General features: G+C 42.2%; 2 protein-coding genes across 2 annotated transcripts in view; one reads left to right on the top strand and one right to left on the bottom strand.

The window, feature by feature from the left end:
- The window catches only part of LOC132550546 (uncharacterized), a 50736-nt gene that overhangs the window by 10992 nt on the left and 19762 nt on the right, over positions 1-19982 (bottom strand). The window contains exon 2 of the mRNA XM_060214639.1: positions 5848-6073. Within this exon, the coding sequence (XP_060070622.1) occupies positions 5848-6073 (226 nt within the window). The remainder of the gene's footprint in view (positions 1-5847; positions 6074-19982) is intronic.
- LOC132550541 (uncharacterized) lies at positions 6167-10990 on the top strand. The gene is made up of 4 exons (XM_060214633.1): positions 6167-6185; positions 7500-8159; positions 8573-8689; positions 10893-10990. The coding sequence occupies exons 1-4, from the start codon at positions 6167-6169 to the stop codon at positions 10988-10990; spliced, it is 894 nt and encodes a 297-aa protein (XP_060070616.1).

The raw sequence follows: 19982 nt of genomic DNA, 5'->3' as shown, positions 1-19982 counted from the left end.
TTTTAACCGTATTTCCTTTTAATTAACGAAGATATGTTTATAACCGTAGTTCCTATTAATTAACGAAGACATATTTTTAACCGTAGTTCCTATTAATTAAAGAATATATCTTTTAACCTGTGTTTCAATTAATCAACGAAGAGATATTTTTAACCGTAGTTCCTATTTTTTAATCGTAGTTCCTGTTAATTAGAAGGACCATATATTGTAGTAATTTATGCCAAAAATCTTTCATCATATACTCACTCAGAACGATGGACTTTTACACATCACGAGGTTTACCTCAATTCGTCGACAGATCAAAAAGCTTCAAAGCGAGTAATTAGTAGCAGTAAAACCATTCTCCCAGTGAGTAATCTGTAGTAGTAAAACCATTCTCCCAGTGAGTAATTAGTACCAGTAAAACCATTCTCCCAGTGAGTAATTAGTACCAGTAAAACCATTCTCCCAGTGGGTAGTTAGACCAGTAAAACCATTCTCCCAGTGAGTAATTAGTACCAGTGCGACAATTCTCCCAGTGAGTAATTAGTGCCAGTAAAACCATTCTCCCAGTGAGTAATTAGTACCAGTACGACCATTCTCCCAGTGAGTAATTAGTACCAGTGCGACAATTCTCCCAGTGTGTAATTAGTACCAGTAAAACCATTCTCCCAGTGAATAATTAGTACCAGTAAAACCATTCTCCCAATGAGTAATTAGTACCAGTAAAACCATTCTCCCAGTGAGTAATTAGTACCAGTAAAACCATTCTCCCAGTGAGTAATTAGTACCAGTAAAACCATTCTCCCAATGAGTAATTAGTACCAGTAAAACCATTCTCCCAGTGAGTAATTAGTACCAGTAAAACCATTCTCCCAGTGAGTAATTAGTACCAGTAAAACCATTCTCCCAGTGAGTAATTAGTACCAGTAAAACCATTCTCCCAGAAACCATTCTCCCAGTGAGTAATTAGTACCAGTAAAACCATTCTCCCAGTGAGTAATTAGTACCAGTAAAACCATTCTCCCAGTGAGTAATTAGTACCAGTAAAACCATTCTCCCAGTGAGTAATTAGTACCAGTAAAACCATTCTCCCCGTGAGTAATTAGTACCAGTAAAACCATTCTCCCAGTGAGTAATTAGTACCAGTAAAACCATTCTCCCAGTGAGTAATTAGTGCCAGTAAAAGCATTCTCCCAGTGAGTAATTAGTACCAGTGCGACAATTCTCCCAGTGAGTAATTAGTACCAGTAAAACCATTCTCCCAGTACCAGTAAAACCATTCTCCCAGTGAGTAATTAGTACCAGTAAAACCATTCTCCCAGTGAGTATTTAGTACCAGTAAAACCATTCTCCCAGTGAGTAATTAGTACCAGTAAAACCATTCTCCCAGTGAGTAATTAGTACCAGTAAAACCATTCTCCCAGTGAGTAATTAGTACCAGTAAAACCATTCTCCCAGTGAGTAATTAGTACCAGTAAAACCATTCTCCCAGTGAGTAATTAGTACCAGTAAAACCATTCTCCCAGTGAGTAATCTGTACCAGTAAAACCATTCTCCCAGTGAGTAATTAGTACCAGTAAAACCATTCTCCCAGTGAGTAATTAGTACCAGTAAAACCATTCTCCCAGTGAGTAATTAGTACCAGTAAAACCATTCTCCCAGTGAGTAATTAGTAGTAATTAGTACAGTAAAACCATTCTCCCAGTGAGTAATTAGTACCAGTAAAACCATTCTCCCAGTGAGTAATTAGTACCAGTAAAACCATTCTCCCAGTGAGTAATTAGTACCAGTAAAACCATTCTCCCAGTGAGTAATTAGTACCAGTAAAACCATTCTCCCAGTGAGTAATTAGTACCAGTAAAACCATTCTCCCAGTGAGTAATTAGTACCAGTAAAACCATTCTCCCAGTGAGTAATTAGTACCAGTAAAACCATTCTCCCAGTGAGTAATTAGTACCAGTAAAACCATTCTCCCAGTGAGTAATTAGTACCAGTAAAACCATTCTCCCAGTGAGTAATTAGTACCAGTAAAACCATTCTCCCAGTGAGTAATTAGTACCAGTAAAACCATTCTCCCAGTGAGTAATTAGTACCAGTAAAACCATTCTCCCAGTGAGTAATTAGTACCAGTAAAACCATTCTCCCAGTGAGTAATTAGTACCAGTAAAACCATTCTCCCAGTGAGTAATTAGTACCAGTAAAACCATTCTCCCAGTGAGTAATTAGTACCAGTAAAACCATTCTCACAGTGAGTAATAAGTACCAGTAAAACCATTCTCCCAGTGAGTAATTAGTAGTCCAGTAAAACCATTCTCCCAGTGAGTAATTAGTACCAGTAAAACCATTCTCCCAGTAAGTAGTTAGACCAGTAAAACCATTCTCCCAGTGAGTAATTAGTACCAGTAAAACCATTCTCCCAGTGAGTAGTTAGACCAGTAAAACCATTCTCCCAGTGAGTAATTAGTACCAGTAAAACCATTCTCCCAGTAAGTAGTTAGACCAGTAAAACCATTCTCCCAGTGAGTAATTAGTACCAGTGCGACAATTCTCCCAGTGAGTAATTAGTACCAGTAAAACCATTCTCCCAGTGAGTAATTAGTACCAGTGCGACAATTCTCCCAGTGAGTAATTAGTACCAGTAAAACCATTCTCCCAGTGAGTAATTAGTACCAGTAAAACCATTCTCCCAGTGAGTAATTAGTACCAGTAAAACCATTCTCCCAGTGAGTAATTAGTACCAGTACCATTCTCCCAGTGAGTAATTAGTACCAGTAAAACCCCAGTGAGTAATTAGTACCAGTGATTCTCCCTCCCCGTGAGTAATTAGTACCAGTCCCACCATTCTCCCAGTGAGTAATTAGTACCAGTAAAACCATTCTCCCAGTGAGTAATTAGTACCAGTAAAACCATTCTCCCAGTGAGTAATTAGTACCAGTAAAACCATTCTCCCAGTGAGTAATTAGTACCAGTGCGACAATTCTCCCAGTGAGTAATTAGTACCAGTAAAACCATTCTCCCAGTGAGTAATTAGTACCAGTAAAACCATTCTCCCAGTGAGTAATTAGTACCAGTAAAACCATTCTCCCAGTACCAGTGCGACAATTCTCCCAGTGAGTAATTAGTGCCAGTAAAAGCATTCTCCCCGTGAGTAATTAGTACCAGTGCGACAATTCTCCCAGTGAGTAATTAGTGCCAGTAAAAGCATTCTCCCCGTGAGTAATTAGTACCAGTGCGACAATTCTCCCAGTGAGTAATTAGTACCAGTAAAACCATTCTCCCAGTGAGTAATTAGTACCAGTGCGACAATTCTCCCAGTGAGTAATTAGTACCAGTAAAACCATTCTCCCAGTGAGTAATTAGTACCAGTAAAACCATTCTCCCAGTGAGTAATTTGTACCAGTAAAAGCATTCTCCCAGTGAGTAATTAGTACCAGTAAAAGCATTCTCCCAGTGAGTAATTAGTACCAGTAAAACCATTCTCCCAGTGAGTAATTAGTACCAGTAAAACCATTCTCCCAGTGAGTAATTAGTACCAGTGAAACCATTCTCCCAGTGGAAGGGCGAAACAGCTGTATGATGTAGCATGATTAACGTGTCCTGAAAGGATGAAATAGCTGTATGATGTAGCATGATTGACGAGTCCTCGAAGGACGATACAGCTGTATGATGTAGCATGATTGACGTGTCCTGGAAGGACGAAACAGCTGTATGATGTAGCATGATTGACGTGTCCTGGAAGGACGAAACAGCTGTATGATGTAGCATGATTGACGTGTCCTGGAAGGACGAAACAGCTGTATGATGTAGCATGATTGACGTGTCCTGGAAGGACGAAACAGCTGTATGATGTAGCATGATTGACGAGTCCTGGAAGGACGAAACAGCTGTATGATGTAGCATGATTGACGAGTCCTCGAAGGACGATACAGCTGTATGATGTAGCATGATTGACGTGTCCTGGAAGGACGAAACAGCTGTATGATGTAGCATCACTGACGTGTCCTGGAAGGACGAAACAGCTGTATGATGTAGCATCACTGACGTGTCCTGGAAGGACGAAACAGCTGTATGATGTAGCATCACTGACGTGTCCTGGAAGGACGAAACAGCTGTATGATGTAGCATGATTGACAAGTCCTGGAAGCACGATTCAGCTGTATGATGCAATTTAATTCATTGTTTGGCTCTACTATATATATTCTTACCTGTCATGTATGCCCGGTATGCGAAAAGTAAAAGTTTTATATTAAAGACAAAAATAAATTAAAGCAGAACAGAAGCGATATTGAAAACAAATAGTTTATTGTATTCATCCTTATAACTAACCAATATGGATCGAGGGGTCCCCGTTTCTCCTACTGAAATCAAATAGTTTTGACTATGGATAGGTTTATAAAGTGGTCTTATACTGTTACGCTTTAACGAACCGTCGCTATCTTATGTCAAAGTCCCCGGGTCTTCAGATATAACTAAAGCTATTAAAATTATTTGAATATCGATATCCCTGGCGATGTGCCGGAATAACGTCTGCTATATAGCAGTACAAATGCCTCCAGCTTTAGACATATTTTTGAAATATGAGGTCAACTGAATTTAGATAACAAATTCCAGGCTTGAGATAAAGCGATATTGCTCCCATTTATGACATTTATGTACAGATTGTGCATCTCGGTTCTCTACACCAAATGAGCTGCGTTATCATAACCACGCTGGCCTACCATTGCATGCCTATGTCAATGACCCACCCATTAAGCAGTGAAAAACACGTGTTTACCAGTGTTTGGTGCAAGTCAACGTTTGGTCTAGTAATTAATAATTATGTAATATGGCAGCAGTGGTAAACATAGAGGGTAATAAGTCAATCTGGTAAGACAGCCTATTTCTCTCAAATGTGTGCTCTGGTTATCGCAGGAAGTATATGAGCAATACGCAAAGTTTGTTCATTTTGGGAATCAGCTCAACATTTCATTTTGGTGTATATGTTTGTAACAATATTACTTCAGGATGCTTATGATCTTGCTATGACAACAAAACATGGATGCACACTGAATTTAAGGATTACGGATAGAAATAGACTGTGAACGTGATAGAAGCTTTTGGGGGTGGGGGTGCAATTCACGTTGACATAAAGCGCAGTGTTGATTTATGATTTCTTTTTCATTTCGCATTTTCACCTTTAAAAACACATAAGAATATACAAACATATCAACACAACCCAAACTCAAATTCAATCAAACATTAAAAAAACGAACAAAAGAAAGATTTACACGAAGAGTCCGGAAAAAAGTACAAGGGTAATAAGACCAGGTGTGCCGGAAGACTAAGCGTCTTATGCTTTGCAGTCTATTTTTATCCTTAAACTACAGCGTGTTTGCCAGTTTTATTGTGATAACAACATGATAGATATCCTAAAGTAATAATGTAATTCTTCATTTATGTAAAGCTGTGTGTGTAAAGGAGAAAAAAACATTTTGCGAGACTGTGAAAACATATTTAGGTACAACCCATCTACTGGTGTTAAATGTGAATGCCTTGCTGCGTCAGTACACATATCAAACACCTCAAACCCTTGTGTATCCATTCATATAGACCATCATAGCCCCACGTCAACACGTTTACCATCCACTCCCTTCCCACCCCCTCCCCACACCCCTTTCCCGAATGTTGGTATTAAAACGGTGTAACTGCTACACTTTACCTAGAAATGATACAAGCAGAGTTATGATAGCAACTTTGACCTGAAACTACCACCGAGAACACTTGGCGTAAAATCACAGCTCTGGTCAAGCGATCGATACAGAAACCAGATAGAACGGTCATTAAGATACATATTGTCATATAATTGAAATGTTTACGACATCCTACCTCGAAATGTTCCACTTTAGTGTCAAACATTTTGTGCTTGTTCCCGAGATCGTACAACATGTTGTATAAATTTCCTGGCTTATGTAGTCTAGCTATTCCCTTTTCGATTGTGCCCATCACACGCAGGCCGTGTTCTCGTAACCGAACATTGCTCCGAAGCTCATCCGAATTTAACCCTCGAAAAGGCACAAATAAATCCTGTAAGTCTGGATGTTTCTCGAACAATCTGCAGAATAGAAAAGAGAAGAGAATTTCTCAATGAATGTAGAAAAATGGATACAAACTAAGTAATTTCTTAATGTACAATGTTATGTACTCAATGATTGAACAAAAGACACGTAAGTGAAAATCACCATTTTATACAAATTCAGATAAACTACAGCAGAGCCACACAATGAATTAAGCTACATCGTCCTTCTAGGCCTTGTCGGTGATGTTAAGGCATAGTTTCTTAATATTGAATTTCAATTTGGGTTCGAAAAAAATAGATTTAGCTATTCACATTTACGACTGTTTGAAAAGTCTCCATTATTGATAAATTGTAGCCGTAATGACATGACAAAATTCAGTTATAGATACAGGTTTGATTTCTTTATCATACTATATTGTTAATTACAGTTTGATAGAGTACGCCGTTATATAAAGTACACCGGTCTATGTATTAGGACTAACCCCATCTCACCAACAAGGGAGTGTCACTAATGAATATTTATCATCTCTTACCCTGCTGCCTTTATTTGTTAATCGTATGTGGGGTTTGGTTTGCCATTGTTGACGTAACGTCAGTGAATCATTGCTCTGACGTCATATCATTGTCCCGACAGAGACAAGGTCTACCAAATCATCATAATCCATGACAACAAAATCACAAGACTGTATAAGTTATGGCTTGGTACTAATACTCGTTACTTTGGTGACAACACGTGAATGTGGATAATCGTTTCTGAGGTTATAAGACGGGGCATACTGGTAGAATATTTTTTTCTTTCTCAACGGCAGAAAGTGTGACGATTCATTCTTTGATTGGGAAACTCCGTCCCTTTCCCGCAAAACAGCATTTAAGTGCAATAAGTCACCTCAATCGTGCTACACTCCATCTTTAATTCCTTAATTGCAATACTCCGTCTCTTACACTTTGTCCCTTACACTTCGTCCCTTACACTCCGTCCCTTACACTCTGTCCCTCCCACTCCGTCCCTTACTCTCCGTCCCTTACTCTCCGTCCCTCCCACTCCGTCCCTTCCACTCCGTCCCTCACACTCCGTCCCTCACAGTCCATCCCTCACTCTCCATCCCTTACACTCCATCCCTTATTCTCCGTCCCTCCCACTCCATCCCTCCCACTCCGTCTCTTACTCTCCGTCCCTCCCACTCCGTCCCTTACACTCCGTCCCTTCCTCTCCGTCCCTCCCACTCCGTCCCTTACTCTCCGTCCCTCCCACTCCGTCCCTCCCACTCCGTCTCTTACTCTCCGTCCCTCCCACTCCGTCCCTTACACTCCGTCCCTTCCTCTCCGTCCCTCCCACTCCGTCCCTTACACTCCGTCCCTTACACTCCGTCCCTCCCACTCCGTCCCTTACTCTCCGTCCCTTACTCTCCGTCCCTCCCACTCCGTCCCTTACACTCCGTCCCTCACACTCCGTCCCTCACAGTCCATCCCTCACTCTCCATCCCTTACACTCCATCCCTTACTCTCCGTCCCTCCCACTCCGTCCCTCCCACTCCGTCCCTCACACTCCGTCCCTTACACTCCGTCCCTTACACTCCGTCCCTTACACTCCGTCCCTTACACTCCGTCCCTTCCTCTCCGTCCCTCCCACTCCGTCCCTCCCACTCCGTCCCTCCCACTCCGTCCCTCCCACTCCGTCCCTCCCACTCCGTCCCTTCCTCTCCGTCCCTCCCACTCCGTCCCTCCCACTCCGTCCCTTCCTCTCCGTCCCTCCCACTCCGTCCCTCCCACTCCGTCGCTTACTCTCCGTCCCTCCCACTCCGTCCCTCACACTCCGTCCCTCCCACTCCGTCCCTCACACTCCGTCCCTTACACTCCGTCCCTCCCACTCCGTCCCTCCCACTCCGTCCCTCCCACTCCGTCCCTCCCACTCCGTCCCTCCCACTCCGTCCCTCCCACTCCGTCCCTCCCACTCCGTCCCTCCCACCGTCCCTCCCACTCCGTCCCTCCCACTCCGTCCCTCCCACTCCGTCTCTTACTCTCCGTCCCTCCCACTCCGTCCCTCCCACTCCGTCCCTCCCACTCCGTCCCTCCCACCGTCCCTCCCACTCCGTCCCTCCCACTCCGTCCCTCCTCCCACTCCGTCTCTTACTCTCCGTCCCTCCCACTCCGTCCCTTACACTCCGTCACTTACTCTCCGTCCCTCCCACTCCGTCCCTCACACTCCGTCCCTTACTCTCCGTCCCTCACTCTCCGTCCCTCCCACTCCGTCCCTTACTCTCCGTCCCTCACACTCCGTCCCTCCCACTCCGTCCCTTACTCTCCGTCCCTCCCACTCCGTCCCTCCCACTCCGTCCCTCCCACTCCGTCCCTCCCACCGTCCCTCCCACTCCGTCCCTCCCACTCCGTCCCTCCCACTCCGTCTCTTACTCTCCGTCCCTCCCACTCCGTCCCTTACTCTCCGTCCCTCCCACTCCGTCCCTCCCACTCCGTCCCTTACTCTCCGTCCCTCACTCTCCGTCCCTCCCACTCCGTCCCTTACTCTCCGTCCCTCACACTCCGTCCCTCCCACTCCGTCCCTTACTCTCCGTCCCTCCCACTCCGTCCCTCCCACTCCGTCCCTCCCACTCCGTCCCTCCCACTCCGTCCCTCCCACTCCGTCCCTCCCACTCCGTCCCTCCCACTCCATACTTTTCTACATGAGACATTCATTTACCTGCAAAAATGTATACACCGATACCCTAATATTCAACTTTAAAAATCCATCTTTAAATTACACACCTCGATATTCAACAATTTTACATTTCCACATGCAACACTCCATTTTGACGTGGATACTCTTTCTCTATATCCATCTTATATCTGCACTCCGTTCTTAGTGTGTAACAAATGATCCTGCATCACGTCATCCTATATGTACAATGATGATGTCAGGTTGTCTGTCATTACTTCTTTTCCATTCATCTGTATCTAGCGAAAGTTCGTACTATTAAAATTTGTTCCCGTGACACTATATTTATAACTCCGCGTCATCACCCTGCATCTGCGTCTAAGGGAAGAAACATGAAATTGATTTCACAAAAGTCACACCTTTCGATTACCCCGTCAATTCAGTACGAAATAGTTACACTGCTTTGTCCTATTTCTTCATGCCCCGTTTTAATTTATTAACAAGTGGCACGTTTCAGAATATAAATGTACTTGACGTTCTCTTGAAATATACTGGTTAAGTGCACCTCTCCATCTTCTTATTGATATTTTTGATTCCCTCATTTACTTACAATCTTTCAACAATTTAGGTCCCCGTAGAATCATTAACGAAGTTTACAAGGATGGAACAGCTGTTTGGTGCAGTTCAATTAATGATTTGTATCCACCATATCTATCGCTAAATTTGTATTGAAAAATGCTATTTTGTACAATGTTCGGGATTGCAGGTTGTACATGTAGACTGTTGGACTGTCAGTGTTGGTCTACATCATACAGACATGTAGTTCTATTTGTCCAAGTCGATCATACATAATGCCTTGAAGATGACGGTTGGTAACGAAATCTACATTATTTGCGGTTTGTCTGAAACCTTTTGACTTATGGGAGTAAAGACTTACTGGTTTCCAAATACATGTTGTATCCTAAATAGTACATGGTACTTTCTATATGGTTCTCTGTCCAGTAGGCAATAATAATCTTTTATGGGAGTAATGGCGTCAGAGCTGTCATACTGTATCTAAACATTATACTTTACACTGTTCTTATGCCTCAAGTGGATATGACATCGTACAAGTCTCGTGAGTGCCAATAGTTCTAGATCTCGTAGTCACCATCATCACTGAGGTGCTCACCTTCGTATCCTGCTGCCAATTATATTTGGTATGTGCCACAGGGTATTGTTCGAAGGTATTCCATGTCTAACTTTGGAATGTTACAATTCTTCGCAGTAGCATCAAATAGTCACTTGTCCCTTCTGGTAAGATCTGATTCATTTTGCACTAGCTAAGCTAAGTTGTTGTGAACACTAAGCCGCGCTTTCATTTTGACAGCCAGCATCCTATCCTTTATGTCTCGCTCTTGCGTTCCAATATATATGGGTCTTCTGATTCCATTATTATTCTAACGAGTGCCTCGATGACATCAATGAAATAGTTGGAGGCATGTTGTGTTTTGAAAAACAGCAGTTGTTTGAATCGTCCGTGATATGACGCCACTACCCATCTGGATCTACCAAGGTTAGTTTGCAGGTCTTCGTATTGAGTCTGTCCAGATTTTCGATAAGACGGCATATTTGTTGTCAAACCACTTGATTCCAAATTTGGCAAAACATCCCTAAACCCTCGATCAATAACGACGTTGTCATCTTTCTCCAGCCGGGAGAGACCATCCATGATGACTTTTGTAACCTTCGCATCGTTCTCGCTTCCAGGAAAAAGGTCCTACTGTGTCAAAAATGTAACCATCAGACAGGGCTATGCTCATGAACTTCAAATAGTTCCGCTTCTTCTGACCAAAGTAGGAGATTATCTGGAGCTGATGATCAAAACTCTTAGGAATACAGATATATGTACCGTCAAGTATGACAGTCGCCCGCTGGCCCAAACTGAGAACACAGTGCTGTGCTCCAGAACATATTCTCATGAAAGATGTTCACGTGAAAGGAAGATGAAGGAACAATGGTTATTTCTAATGTTTTTCCTATGGAATGAAATGTTTTTGTTATACTGCAAATGTTTAAAAGAGTTGAACACTGTTTCCATAATAGGTCCGTTTTCGTCTTTACCCAAAAACCACAGTAGTGCATCCTCGTGGTGGGGAGTATAAATACCAGTAGAGAATGAACAATAAGAAAGAGTTTTCAGAAACTGTGTTCTTATCCAACCAGTCCAGGCTTTACAATCTGCATCATCCAGAGATGAGAAACGCAGAGTAAAAGAAGACTCCTGTTTGATAGCCTATGTGATATCTCCAAAAGATCGTTGATTATTTCCTTTGATCAGGAAGTCAACATTTCTCTTTCATCAGTGCGTATTTCAACTTTAGGGTTAAGAACTTTCCCTATGAGATGATGTGAACAAATACTTGAGGACCAAGGACACCACAGTTTTCATGAAAGACATGGGAAATATGGTCGAGTTTTGATTGAAACTCTTCATGCATAGAATGCATTTTGCATGGGAAAATATAATATATATATAATACATTCTCTATGGATAATAGTGGGCTGTTTTGCAACGTATCATCATCAACACCAACGCTTTGACCTTCAGGTTTTGACTATCTTTATTAACGATTCTCATAACATTTAACACACATACCAATCTCTTGGTCATCAGTGCTATATACTTGGAAGTATGTATATGTGTATGTGTTTGTAGACGTACGACTAGCGAGGCTACCAATAGCACATAGAAGCTGTTGTATTTGTTTCTTCGATGATTTTGAAACTCAACCTTAATTGAATTTTGGGGTTAATGTAAATCCCCCTCTCCTTCCCCCCCCCCCCCCCGCACCGGGAGGTTTTGACATTAATTTTTATTGAATTTTGGGGTTAATGTAAATCCCCCTCTCCTTCCCCCCCCCCCCCCCCCCCCCCCGCACCGGGAGGTTTTGACATTAATTTTTATTGATTTAAATTTTTCTCGGTCGCCACCTTTATCATCACTGATGAGTCCTAAAAGAAAAAAAAGGACTAAATAGTTGCATGATGTACTCTTAATTCCAAATTTATATTGAAATGTGTTATTCCTTTGTGTATCTTCTGTACATTTTTCGTGAACAGTGATTCTGTAGGCGACATTGACGAACACCTGAAGGGATATACGTGAATGTCCTAAAATGGTGCCATTTCTTTTGGACTTGAGACGTGACATCTAAAACGTTACAAATGTACATTAAAGGCTAACACTATTTCTCTATAACCTCAAAGAATTCAATAGTGATTCAATACAATCTAAGGTGCTTCGTCTTGCATATCAATCTTTTAATATTTTAATGTGTTTTTTTTATTTAATCAGCTTTTCTTGTAAATGTCTCACAGATATTTGTGGACATAAATATGATATTTTTCTCCATTAAAGGTGAATAAACCACTTTACAATATCCTGATACTGAATTTAAAAGGCGCAAATTAACAACTCACTTACTTACTTTAAAATCTAACTACATGAGTTGTTATCATTGCGCTTTTTAAATTACATGTAATCCTATAAAATATCATATTTCATGAACGAAGTCACATTTACGTCCACATGTACCTGTGTTGAGTGAAAGTGAAACCTGATCATTCCCTAAGACTAGGTCTACCGAAAACAATTACATCTGAAAACAACACACAAATGTATTAATCAAGTAGAATAGACACTTCGGAAATAGTGTAATTCCAAATGTTATTGAACTTCACGCTGTGATTAGATGTTGGCACCTACATATTTAAGGAATATAGGAGACTGAAATCTACCGAAAATGACTCCGAACAAAAACACATAACAGCTTGCATCGTTTATCTACTGTTAGACTTGAGAGAATGCCTGACAATATCCAGACCGACATGTTTTAGTGCGCTAATGTAGTTCTCTCCCGACTACAAACGATTGAAGTGTAAATAAACGATGGTTATAATGATATCAGGTTTACAGACAAGATAAGGACCTTATAAGGACCATGTAGGTGGGCAAACCATTCTGGCCTCGAGAACAAGAACCATGTAGGTGGACAGGCCATTCTGGCCTCGTGAACAAGGACCATGTAGGCGGGCAGGCCATTCTGGCCTCGTGAACAAGGACCATGTAGGCGGGCAGGCCATTCTGGCCTCGTGAACAAGGACCATGTAGGCGGGCAGGCCATTCTGGCCTCGTGAACAAGGACTGTGTTGGCGGGCAGGCCATTCTGGCCTCGTGAACAAGGACTGTGTTGGCGGGCAGGCCATTCTGGCCTCGAGAACAAGGACCATGTAGGCGGGCAGGCCATTCTGGCCTCGTGAACAAGGATTATGTAGGCGGGCAGGCCATTCTGGCCTCGTGAACAAGGACTATGTAGGCGGGCAGGCCATTCTGGCCTCGTGAACAAGGACCATGTAGGCGGGCAGGCCATTCTGGCCTCGTGAACAAGGACCGTGTAGGCGGGCAGGCCATTCTGGCCTCGAGAACAAGGACTGTGTTGGCGGGCAGGCCATTCTGGCCTCGTGAACAAGGACTGTGTTGGCGGGCAGGCCATTCTGGCCTCGTGAACAAGGACTGTGTTGGCGGGCAGGCCATTCTGGCCTCGAGAACAAGGACCATGTAGGCGGGCAGGCCATTCTGGCCTCGTGAACAAGGACCATCTAGGCAGGCAGGCCATTCAGGCCTCGTGAACAAGGACTATGTAGGCGGGCAGGCCATTCTGGCCTCGTGAACAAGGACTGTGTTGGCGGGCAGGCCATTCTGGCCTCGTGAACAAGGACCATGTAGGCGGGCAGGCCATTCTGGCCTCGTGAACAAGGATTATGTAGGCGGGCAGGCCATTCTGGCCTCGTGAACAAGGACTATGTAGGCGGGCAGGCCATTCTGGCCTCGTGAACAAGGACCATGTAGGCGGGCATGCCATTCTGGCCTCGTGAACAAGGACCGTGTAGGCGGGCAGGCCATTCTGGCCTCGAGAACAAGGACTGTGTTGGCGGGCAGGCCATTCTGGCCTCGAGAACAAGGACTGTGTTGGCGGGCAGGCCATTCTGGCCTCGTGAACAAGGACTGTGTTGGCGGGCAGGCCATTCTGGCCTCGTGAACAAGGACTGTGTTGGCGGGCAGGCCATTCTGGCCTCGAGAACAAGGACCATGTAGGCGGGCAGGCCATTCTGGTCTCGTGAACAAGGACCATCTAGGCAGGCAGGCCATTCAGGCCTCGTGAACAAGGACTATGTAGGCGGGCAGGCCATTCTGGCCTCGTGAACAAGGACTGTGTTGGCGGGCAGGCCATACTGGCCTCGTGAACAAGGACTGTGTTGGCGGGCAGGCCATTCTGGCCTCGAGAATAAGGACCATGTAGGCGGGCAGGCCATTCTGGCCTCGTGAACAAGGATTATGTAGGCGGGCAGGCCATTCTGGCCTCGTGAACAAGGACTATGTAGGCGGGCAGGCCATTCTGGCCTCGTGAACAAGGACCATGTAGGCGGGCAGGCCATTCTGGCCTCGTGAACAAGGACCATGTAGGCGGGCAGGCCATTCTGGCCTCGTGAACAAGGACTGTGTTGGCGGGCAGGCCATTCTGGCCTCGTGAACAAGGACTGTGTTGGCGGGCAGGCCATTCTGGCCTCGTGAACAAGGACTGTGTTGGCGGGCAGGCCATTCTGGCCTCGAGAACAAGGACCATGTAGGCGGGCAGGCCATCCTGGCCTCGTGAACAAGGACTATCTAGGTGGGCAGGCCATTCTGGCCTCGTGAACAAGGACCATGTAGGCGGGCAGGCCATCCTGGCCTCGTGAACAAGGACTGTGTTGGCGGGCAGGCCATTCTGGCCTCGTGAACAAGGACTATGTAGGCGGGCAGGCCATTCTGGCCTCGTGAACAAGGACTGTGTTGGCGGGCAGGCCATTCAGGCTTCGGACTGTTTTTTGTTGATAACAGAAAACAGGGACACGAGAACCTGTAATAGGTCATTGGACGTCAAAAAACAATATTACACCTGTAACGTCATGTTCTCATGTGGACGTCATAACGATATCCCATCTGAACGTCATCTTTTAAGGTGACTATCAGAACAATGTTACACTAGCAATTTTACACTTGTAGCGTCATGTTGTCAGGTGGATGTCATAACAATGTCCCATCTGTAACGTAATGTTGTCAGGTGGATGTCAGAACAATGTCACACCTGTAACGTCATGTTGTCAGGTGGATGTCAGAACAATGTTCCATCTGTAACGTTATGTTCTCAGGTGGATGTCAGAACAATGTCAAACCTGTAACATCATGTTGTCACATGAATGTCAGTAAAATGTCCCTTCTGTAACATGATGTTCTGAGGTACAAGTATCAGTCTGTGTATTCATGTACAGCTCGTCAATTGGCGATTTATATATATCAATTCCCGGTAATTCAGGACTGTCTCCTGAATCACGCCATCAGATTTGTAATGAAACACTTACTCCATGGAATGTGTTTTCATATAAGTACATGTAACAAGCCAAGCCCCAGAATATACGATCGTTAATGACATGCTCAGCGACATACACACATAGATCACCAAATAATACTCCTGTATGGAAGTTAACAATGCCTGTTTCACACCGCCATTGACTATATATTTTCTTACGAATTGACAGTTTCCGGTCGTGGACTTCCAGTTACATAACTATTGTGTTACAAACACTTGATTTGGACAGCAAAACACGATGACCAGCAACACATAACGATGTAAGAGTTGAGAGTCAGACCAGCATGGTGAAAATTAATTAGCACCATTTACACCTTCATCGAAAGTGATTTAAAGCAAGCATGCCGTTATAAACCTGTCAAGTTAGAGTCAACACCAGAACTATGAGGTTATATATCGGTCATGTACGTAAAGTTGTTATCACTGTGTAAATTATGGTAGAGTAAACTGCCAACCACCATGTAGACCCATGAAAACTGTAGTCAAGTAGGTCAGTACCATGTACACTGTGATCAAGTAGGTCAGTACCTTGTACACTGTTGTCAAGTAGGTTAGTACCATGTACACTGTGGTCAAGTAGGTTAGTACCGTGTACATTGTGGTCAAGTAGGTTAGTACCATGTCCACTGTGGTCAAGTAGGTCAGTACCATGTACACTGTGGTCAAGTAGGTCAGTACCGTGTACACTGTTGTCAAGTAGGTCAGTACCGTGTACACTGTTGTCAAGTACGTTAGTACCATGTACACTGTTGTCAAGTAGGTTAGTACCATGTATAGTCCCATGTGCACTGTTGTCAAGTAGGTTAGTACCATGTACACTGTTGTCAAGTAACTTAGTCCCATGTGCACTGTTGTCAAGTAGGTTAGTACCATGTACACTGTAGTCAAGTAGTTTAGTACCATGTACAGTGTTGTCAAGTAGGTTAGTACCAGGTATAGTACCATGTACACTGTTGTCAAGTAGGTCAGTACCATGTACACTGTTGTCAAGTAGGTTAGTACCATGTACACTGTTGTCAAGTAGGTCAGTACCATGTACACTGTTGTCAAGTAGGTTAGTTCCATGTACACTGTTGTCATGTAGGTTAGCACCATGTACACTGTAGTCAAGTAAGTTAGTACCATGTACACTGTTGTCAAGTAAGTTAGTACCATGTACACTGTTGTCATGTAGGTTAGCACCATGTACACTGTAGTCAAGTAGGTTAGTACCATGTACACTGTTGTCAAGTAAGTTAGTACCATGTACACTGTTGTCAAGTAGGTTAGTTCCATGTACACTGTTGTCATGTAGGTTAGTACCATGTACACTGTAGTCAAGTAGGTTAGTACCATGTACACTGTTGTCAAGTAGGTCAGTACCGTGTACACTGTTGTCAAGTAGGTTAGTACCATGTACACTGTTGTCAAGTAGGTCAGTACCATGTACACTGTTGTCAAGTAAGTTAGTACCATGTACACTGTTGTTAAGTAGGTTAGTTCCATGTACACTGTTGTCATGTAGGTTAGCACCATGTACACTGTAGTCAAGTAGGTTAGTACCATGTACACTGTTGTCAAGTAAGTTAGTACCATGTACACTGTTGTCAAGTAGGTTAGTTCCATGTACACTGTAGTCAAGTAGGTTAGTACCATGTACACTGTTGTCAAGTAGGTCAGTACCGTGTACACTGTTGTCAAGTAAGTTAGTACCATGTACACTGTTGTCATGTAGGTTAGTACCATGTACACTGTAGTCAAGTAGTTTAGTACCATGTACACTGTTGTCAAGTAAGTTAGTCCCATGTACACTGTTGTCAAGTAGGTTAGTACCATGTATAGTACCATGTACACTGTTGTCAAGTAGGTCAGTACCATGTACACTGTTGTCAAGTAGGTCAGTACCGTGTACACTGTTGTCAAGTAATTCAGTACCATGTACACTGTTGTTAAGTAGGTCAGTACATGTATACTGTTGTCAAGTAGGTCAGTACCATGTACACTGTTGTCAAGGAGGTCAGTACCATGTACACTGTTGTCAAGGAGGTCAGTACCATGTACACTGTTGTTAAATAGGTCAGTACCATGTACACTGTTGTTAAGTAGGTCAGTACCATGTACACTGTTGTTAAGTAGGTCAGTACCATGTACACTGTTGTTAAGTAGGTCAGTACCATGGCGACGCTATCCATTTAGTCGCCGCTATCAAGATAATAATCTAGAACAATAACTCTTCTTTCTTAAATTGCAGCAAATGTGGCTTTGGCATCGGGAGATCTCAGTAATGTTTTAATTGCCTGGTTTTCGTGGAGGCTGAAACGATGTTTGAAAAAGATCTTGATGTCGTTTAATATTTACGATTACTAGTAGCTACACGTAATTACAGGAGACTTGGTTAATAGCCTCATAACTTATTGAAAGTGTCAAAGGTCGGCTTCCGTAGGGTGCACGGCCTGTTCTAGTTGTCTTAGAGACAATTATCTAGAGATATTTGGTAAAAATGGAATCAAGCGAAAATAAATTTATCTTCATTTGAGGCCTTAGACGTCTACCGAATGGTAACACGGCCTTGCCAGGGGACTGACAGTCATATGGGTATTTCAGGTCGTCCTGCCTGGCGATAAGAGACACTATCACGCTGGTTTGACAGATAGAATTGCGAAGTGGTCCCAGCGGAAGTATAGCCAGAGTATTGTAGTAAACATGAGATAATTGTGTTCACTACAGGATCTAAATAGTGATTTATAGATCGACTGGGACTAAAACAGTTTGTCAGAAACGTCAAAATTATAAAATAGCAGCAATTAGAGAGAAACAAATGTGTAGCGTTAGTAACACGTTGTAGTTAATGTATCATCCCGAGGTGCTTCCGGAACCTGTTCATTAGTATATTACCTCGTCATAACCTCAGACAACCATACATAACTGATTTCACTGGAGTACCTTCTCTTTAATTCCCCATACTTCAGTCAATATATATTCATTACGGCAGGATGGATGTCAGATCTGTCTATATATAGACGGTTCCCCTGTCATTGTTGATGGATGACCACGTAAAGACGACTTGCGAAGATATTACGATTTTAACTTCCGAGATTACTTTCCTGGTTATTTAATCCTTTAGATATTACCGAACGTGTGGCATTGTTCGTAGACATCTGCAATTGTTTTTTTTCAAATCGTTACGTTTTGTTGGCAGCTGTAAACATAAAAACAATGAGATGTATGTTAGCACTCCCATGTATCGCTGTGGTATGTGTTCCAACCCAGTCTCAGGCTCGTTATTTGTCTATTAGAAATTTCACAGTGATTGCAAAGCTTCTCGGGATCATTTAAAACAATGTATATCGTTTAATTAAATTTATAAGTTTAAAGATAGTGTAAGGGACATTTTAGGAATCCCAAGATAGAATTTAACCTACATTGTCTAATACCCTGACGTGAAAAAGGACAATTTCCAGGTTATCAGATAGGTTTTACAGTGGTGAAAACCAGTATATTTCATGGTCTATAAACGATACTTATATATATATATATATATATATAAACCAACGCATAGTATAAATAAAATATTGAAAGACATACCAGACACAATTTGTAACGTTAATAAGATATTTTGAAGACATACCAGGCACAATCTGTAACGTAATGGAGACATACCAAAAACAATTAGTGAATGAGCTATTGACAGACATACCAGACACAATTTGTAACACAAATATGATATTTTGAAGACATACCAGACACAATTTGTAACGTTAATAAGATATTTTGAAGACATACCAGACACAATTTGTAACGTTAATAAGATATTTTGAAGACATACCAGACACAATTTGTAACACAAATAAGATATTTTGAAGACATACCAGACACAATTTGTAACGTTAATAAGATATTTTGAAGACATACCAGACACAATTTGTAACGCTAATAAGATATTTTGAAGACATACCAGACACAATTTGTAACGTTAATAAGATATTTTGAAGACATACCAGACACAATTTGTAACGCTAATAAGATATTTTGAAGACATACCAGACACAATTTGTAACACAAATAAGATATTTTGAAGACATACCAGACACAATTTGTAACGTTAATAAGATATTTTGAAGACATACCAGACACAATTTGTAACGCTAATAAGATATTTTGAAGACATACCAGACACAATTTGTAACGTTAATAAGATATTTTGAAGACATACCAGACACAATTTGTAACGCTAATAAGATATTTTGAAGACATACCAGACACAATTTGTAATGTTAATAAGATATTTTGAAGACATACCAGACACAATTTGTCACACAAATAAGATATTTTGAAGACATACCAGACACAATTTGTAACGTTAATAAGATATTTTGAAGACATACCAGACACAATTTGTAACGCTAATAAGATATTTTGAAGACATACCAGGCACAATTTGTAACACAAATAAGATATTTTGAAGACATACCAGACACAATTTGTAACGTTAATAAGACATTTGAAGACATACCAAAAACAATTAGTGAATGAACTATTGACAGACATACCAGACACAATTTGTAATGTTAATAAGATATTTTGAAGACATACCAGACACAATTTGTAACGTTAATAAGATATTTTGAAGACATACCAGGCACAATTTGTAACGTAAATTTGAAGACATATCGGAACACTATGTAAATGTGTAGTATAGACATACCGGAATGGTCAGATACACAATGCTGTTATAATTATAACCAAGAAGGGACACAAGGATAATTCCAAGTTTGTTATCTCATGTTTCAAGAATATCACAAAACAATTTTATACCAGGATTACATTGGAATTCTGTTATAATTTTGTCCATTTTCACTACATTATG

Source organism: Ylistrum balloti, unplaced genomic scaffold (assembly GCF_031769215.1).
Source record: "Ylistrum balloti isolate Yb309-2 unplaced genomic scaffold, AGI_CSIRO_Ybal_v1 Utg370126, whole genome shotgun sequence".
NCBI classification, from domain to species: Eukaryota; Metazoa; Mollusca; class Bivalvia; order Pectinida; family Pectinidae; genus Ylistrum; species Ylistrum balloti.
Note: the sequence above shows the minus strand (reverse complement) of the source record. Positions and strands in the feature narration are given on the sequence as shown.

Coding starts and splice junctions, on each gene's coding strand:
- LOC132550541 (XM_060214633.1), top strand. Junction 8,160..8,572: donor TCCGTCCCTCCTCCCACTCC/GTCTCTTACTCT, acceptor TCCGTCCCTCAC/ACTCCGTCCCTCCCACTCCG. Junction 8,690..10,892: donor CACTCCGTCCCTCCCACTCC/GTCCCTCCCACT, acceptor TTATCCAACCAG/TCCAGGCTTTACAATCTGCA.